Source organism: Tenrec ecaudatus, chromosome 6 (genome assembly GCF_050624435.1).
Source record: "Tenrec ecaudatus isolate mTenEca1 chromosome 6, mTenEca1.hap1, whole genome shotgun sequence".
NCBI lineage: Eukaryota > Metazoa > Chordata > Mammalia > Afrosoricida > Tenrecidae > Tenrec > Tenrec ecaudatus.
Window position 1 is genome coordinate 54,353,114 of NC_134535.1, and position 6,514 is coordinate 54,359,627.

The window sequence follows — 6,514 nt, forward strand, 5'->3', positions numbered from 1 at the left end:
TGAGGATTACCCAGCAGCCGGGAAGCAGTCTCGATGGGAATGTCCAGTCAAATGTAACAGGAAGAATAAAGGATCCTGTTATTATCATTTCATTTGTTCAGTGACCATCTCAAAACCTAGATTGTGATTTAGCTTGGTATCAAAAACACATGCCATCAAACTGCTTCACACAAGTCACCTATTCTAAGCATATAAATGGAATAATGAACGCATCCTAGATTGCAAATTCTCCATCTGTATCATTTTCCTAATTTTGTTTTCCCACTTCCACCTATTAAAAAAGTCCAAACGGTCCTCTCTTTTATGAATGGCCCTGGCTCTATTCCAATATTTCCTGCCAATTATCTCCTGTTTTAAAATGGAGTCTCTGACCCACTTGGAAATAAATTTGACTTACTGGCTGAGTACTGGCATGTCAATTTAGTAAAGCAACTCAAATGAAGGTGTTTCAAGTTTTAGAAGAAAATCAGGGCTTACAAGTCCTCTAGAACCTCTTCATCTTACTTGTAAAAAGAGAAATGCACGTAAAACCATTCCCTTTCCCTCCCCCTCGCACAGTCTGGTAAAGAGAAAGACGCTTGGCTACAGAGGTAGTCCGACTCTGGGGTTGACCACTGCGGAGCTCCACCCGACCTGGGCGCTGTTAACCGAGCAGCAACGCAGGAACCTGTGGCTCAAACTCGGGCTGCCAGCTCCTCAGTCTTCCGCTTCTGGCCTCCTCTGCCTCTAGTCCTTCCCTTAGATTTCAGAGTCAATTTCTTTCTTATTAAAAAAGTATTGTTCAGAACTTTTTGGTTTAATATCAGAGGGAGGAAAGCCACTTTAAAGTGCCCTCTGCTGCTTTCTTTTTTGACTAAAAGGAGCAGGTAAGTTAGAAAAGGGATTTCGGGGCCATCATGGCGGCGTCCAGAGGCCTGCCTGGCTCCTGGAAGCAGGCTTGGAGGGGCGGGCGCGCCGCTGGAACCCGAGCCGGAGCCGGAACCGGAGCCGGAGCCGGCGCGAGAGCTAGAGGGCGGCCGTGCGGCCTGGAGCCGGACGCGTCCGGAGCGTCCCCGCAGACCGGGACAGCAGGTCGTCCGGGGGGCCACCATGCTGGTGACTGCCTACCTCGCCCTCGTCCTACTCCTGGCCTCCTGCCTGGGGCTGGGGCTGTCAAGATGCCGCGCCAAGCCCCCCGGGAGAGTCTGCAGCAATCCATCCTTTCTGCGGTTTCAACTCGACTTCTACCAAGTCTATTTCCTGGCCCTGGCCGCCGACTGGCTCCAGGCTCCCTACCTCTATAAACTCTATCAGCATTACCACTTCTTGGAGGGTCAGATCGCCATCTTCTACGTCTGTGGCCTTGCCTCCACCGTCCTCTTTGGGCTAGTAGCCTCCTCTCTCGTGGATTGGCTGGGCCGCAAGAAGTCTTGTGTCCTCTTCTCTCTCACGTACTCGCTGTGCTGCCTCACCAAACTTTCTCAGGACTACTTTGTGCTGCTGGTGGGCCGAGCGCTTGGTGGCCTGTCCACGGCCCTGCTCTTCACGGCCTTCGAGGCCTGGTACGTGCATGAACACGTGGAGCGGCACGACTTTCCAAGCGAGTGGATCCCCGTCACCTTTGCCCGAGTGGCCTTCTGGAACCACGTGCTGGCTATCGCGGCAGGTGTGGCAGCCGATGCTGTGGCCAGCTGGATGGGGTTGGGGCCTGTGGCACCCTTTGTGGCTGCCATCCCCCTCCTGGCTCTGGCCGGGAGCTTGGCCCTCCGGAACTGGGGCGAGAACTATGACCGGCAGCGCGCCTTGTCCAGGACCTGTGCGGGGGACCTGCGTTGCCTCCTGTCGGACCGCCGCGTGCTGTTACTGGGCACCATCCAGGCCCTGTTTGAGAGTGTCATCTTCATCTTTATCTTCCTCTGGACACCCGTGCTGTTCCCACACGGGGCCCCTCTGGGCATCGTCTTCTCCACCTTCATGGCAGCGAGCCTGCTCGGCTCGTCCCTTTACCGCATTGCCACCTCCAAGAGGTACCACCTTCAGCCCATGCACCTCCTCTCCCTGGCTGTCCTCATCGTGGTCTTCTCGCTCTTCATGTTGACTTTTTCCACCAGCCCAGGCCAGGAGAGCCCTGTGGAGTCCTTCATCGCCTTCCTGCTGATCGAGTTGGCTTGTGGGCTGTACTTCCCCAGCATGAGCTTTCTGCGGAGGAAGGTGATCCCCGAGACAGAGCAGGCCGGAGTTCTCAACTGGTTCCGGGTGCCCCTGCACCTTCTGGCCTGCCTGGGCCTCCTGGTCCTTCATGACAGTGACCGCAAAACGGGGACGCGGAACATGTTCGGCATCTGCTCGGCCGTCATGGTGACAGCACTGCTGGCGGTGGTGGGACTCTTCACAGTGGTGCGGCATGATGCCGAACTGCGGGTGCCCTCACCCACGGGGGAGCCCCATGCCCCTGAGCTCTAACCCTGGCTGGTCCAGCCCTGGCGCTCGGAATAGACCCTTGGATCCTGTCTCGCCAGGAGGGTTGTGCAGATCTCTCCATGACTTGACTTTGTGATTCTCGGCCCCCAGTCTGTCCTGGGGTCCCTCCTGCCAGTACTTTGAGGTAGAAAGGACATCGGGTGATGGACTACAAAGAAGGTGCCAACAGCTGCCTCTGTGTTGCCCCCTTCCCCCTGACCACTTTACAATAAACTGAACTGCCCCGTGGGAAAAAAAAAAAAGAAAAGAAAAGGGATTTCTTCCTGTACAGTGTCTTTTTTTTTTCTTTTTTAAGACCCAGGAAGTGCTGAAAGTCTCTCCCTGCCATTGAGTGGATTCTGACTCACAGCCACCCTGCAGGACAGAGAAGGACTGCCCCTGGGGGGTCCGGAACGGCAACTCTCCACGGGAGCAGAAAACTCGTCTTTCTCCCACCGGGTGGCTGGCTGCTTGGTACAAACTGCTGCCCTTGAAGTGAGTAGCCCACTACGCAAGGGAGCTCCTGAGGGCAAGACAGCTAGTTATGACAGCAACCTGTATAGCTAGCGAATGCCATGCATCATTGTTTCCCCCTCGTTGAAGATGGCGAATGTTTTTAGAAAAGAGCAGACAGAAGAATCCTGAGCACTTGAACCACCACATCCAATGTGTGGGTACCTTTGATCACGGGTGCCAGAGTTTGTATTTGGCTCCTAACAAAAAGATTGGTGGTTTATACCTATACGGTGGTACTGCGTAAGAAAGGACAGCCGGTCAATCGGCTTCCCTAAAGATGGTAGTCAAGGAAACCAATGGAGTTCTATTCTTCCTTACTATGAGTCAGAATCGACTCACAGACAGTGAGCCTGCTTTCCTTTTGATGATGGCATAGTTTCCACTGGATCTCCTCTTGCGGCAGGATAATTAACTCTGTTAGCATCTGCTTTTGCAACTTTTTTTTTCCCCTGAAGAACCATTTTTTACTTCCATTATTCAGTCTTACTAATCAGATCTGTTTACTCCTTATAAGTCCATCATAGTTTATCTTCCCCGAACAAGCTCTGAGCAACCGGCTTTACTATGAACACTGCAAATGAGTCATCCATTTCCTGTCTTAGCACACGTCATAATTGTACTCCATTGTTTGTTTGAACATGTTCAGTTCATTGTGTAGAATTCCTGTCTGACTTTTGTTCTCCATTTCCTAGAATCGTATGTTCTAGTAGGGGGCCCTGGAAACTTAGTTACTGACAAAACAGGAAAAAAACCATACAAACAAACGATGATTAGGCCTTGATTTAATGGTGGTTTGTGTTTGAACTGGCTAATACTTCTAAGAACATAGTTTCTTAGGAAAGACCATCTCTACACGTGTATACACTTATCACCCCTCTCAACTCCTTGTATGTGCTTCCTAGTTTTGTCTAAATGTTCTTACAGTGTTCAGTGAGCAGATTTGGAAACTCACAGAAATGCTTGAGCTACACTGAAGATGGAGGCAAACATTTGAAGTCAAAGAAATATTTTATTTGTTTAAGGAAACAAAGCTCCTTTAAACAGCGATCCAGCCAACTAAAGTGTGACTCGTTAAAACCCGTTTAAAGACTTCTTCACCAGCTACTTCTTAACCAGTGTCGCATGGACACTAGTGAAACCTCCCCTGCCTAATGAACAGCTGTTACTATTGGTTAAGCTGAGTGAAATAAGAGAGAATGAGAATTATGACCAGCTGCAAAATGCATTCACAAGCGGTGAGCGAAACTAGCAGCTGGTATTCTGCTTGCTATAAATATTTTTAATTAAGATTTGCCTCGTGGTTTTCCATTTGTGTAATAGCAGGGATTTCTAGTTACTTAAGTCGCAAAGGGATCACTCTCTTTGAGAAGAGCTTCTTTTAACCCTTTTATCAACTGTGACTATTAACAATCATGGTGGCATCCTTCTGGCTGATAGAAAAATGAGTTGCTTGATTCAATGATAATTTTTTCTCTAACTATAAGCACTCAAAGATTCAAGAGTTCTGTTTGTTTTTGTTTTTTAAACAGCTTTATTGGAACATAATCCACATATCATCCAGTTCAGTAGTTCAATCACATCAAAAAGAGTGTATAAATATTAACAATTTGATAACAGTGTTTTCTTTCTTGTACTCCTTGTTATTAGCTCTTCACCACTACCCTACAAATCCCTGAACTACCCCGCCCCCCGCCGCTGCCAAGAAACCATTAATCCAGTTACTGTCTCTCTAGATTCATCCATTTTGTGTTTCATATACCGAAAAACATTTTTTAAAAGCTAACAACAATAACAAAATAAAGTAGAGAAAAACCTCAATCCAAAAGAAATCAGAAAATATTAAAAACTAGAAATGGGTCAAAAGAGGGATCAAATGGCAAGGTGTTAAATGTGAACCTAATTTACCGTAATCCTCTTTCCAATGCGCTCTGCGTGATAAGCAAGGTTATTCCTACTCCTGCTCTGTGTGCAGAGGGGTTTCATGTGTATGTCCCCTTCACTTCTAAAAAAAATTGATACAACTTTTAAATGTGTCAAAAGGGCAATCAAATAAGATGTTACATTTTAACCTACCTATATCTACTATCATCAACTCTACCACGCTCTCTGTCTCATGACAAGGCTGTCCATACCCTTTGACTGTGGTCAGAGGAATTCAGCGGGGGCTTAATCTCCACGTGGACACTGCATATTGATTTGGGGCTTCCACTGTCACGCATAGCCTTCTACAAGACTCCTGTTCACAATTCAAGCTCCTTCCGTTTTCTTTGTTTTTAATACTTATGTTTCCAGAGGAAACGTTTTCATACAGTCATCAGGAATTCTTAAAGGCAGTGGACTTTAAATTAAAATAAAAAATAACAGTTGCTACGAAGTAGATTCCAAATCAGGGTGACCCTAGAAGACCGTGTAAACTGCTCCAGAGTGTGTCCCAGACTGTGAATCTTTACAGAAGTAGACTGCCCCATATTTTCCTCTGGGCCAGCTGGAGGGTTTGAACCACTGAACTTTATGTGAGCAGCTGGGCTTTAACCACTGTGTCAACAGGGCTACCATCATTATCATCACCATAATAATAAAAAAATCCATTGCCATTTTGTCAATTCTGACTCACAATGAGTCTGTAAGGCAGAGTAGAATTGCTCCCTTAGAGCACTGCTTTCTGAGGCTGTAAATCTTTACAGAAGCAGAAAACCTCATCTGTCTCCTACAGAGCAGTTGGTGGGGTTTGCACTACTTTCATTGTGTTTAGCACCCAAACACTTAACCTGAAGTGCCACTAGGACTTCATGAAGGTAATCAGTCCCACCAACCCTCCTGCCATCAAGTTGATTCTGAGCCATAGCAACATTATAGTACAGAGTAGAACGGATCTTTTGGGTGAGTTCCCAAGGGCACAATGTATCTTTTAGGAGCAGAAAACCTTATCAGTCTCTTGAGGCGAGACCTATGGAGACAAACTGCTGACGCTGCAGCTCAAGACACAGCACACGGTACCAACAGGGCTCCTAAGAAAGAAAGTTCATTATCTAAACACGATCTGCATTAGAAATGTACACACACAATGTCCCCAAGCCCCACAATCATGTTTTGTTTCTGACATTTTCTTTTGACTTGTAGGACTTTTCCCCACAAGTGTCTCCTCGTTTTATGATCCATTTGTTCTCGGACCACCGATGCTCTCCAGAGCTGAGTTTGTGTGTTTACTCGTTTTATTAATATCTGCTTCCGCCTTCCTAACCCCAGTGAATTGTCCCACTCTTCCCCACATCACTGAGGTTCAAACCCTTGGAGTCACTCAAGGTTTCTCTTTTACCCTCTAATTCTTGATTACATTTCATGTCTCCAGATTCTGCTTTGATATTTAGATTTCCTAAGCCTCTCTCAGTTCCTTTCCCTCCATCTCGATCTCCATTAAGGTAGCCCTTTAACTGGAATGATTTGTGATGTTTTTTTGCCTGTTGGTGTTGTTCTTACTGGGTGCCATCCAGCCAGTTCTAACACATACAACCCAGCCCTACTCAGAGAGACCCCATATATAACAGCATAGCGGACAGAG

General features: G+C 47.3%; 1 protein-coding gene across 1 annotated transcript; it reads left to right on the plus strand.

The window, feature by feature from the left end:
- Positions 1-937: 937 nt before the first annotated feature.
- Positions 938-2,712, plus strand: LOC142450816 (molybdate-anion transporter-like). Its single transcript, XM_075552759.1, has one exon. It carries the CDS (start codon positions 1,090-1,092, stop codon positions 2,440-2,442), a length of 1,353 nt encoding a protein of 450 aa, XP_075408874.1. The 5' UTR covers positions 938-1,089; the 3' UTR covers positions 2,443-2,712.
- Positions 2,713-6,514: the final 3,802 nt, after the last annotated feature.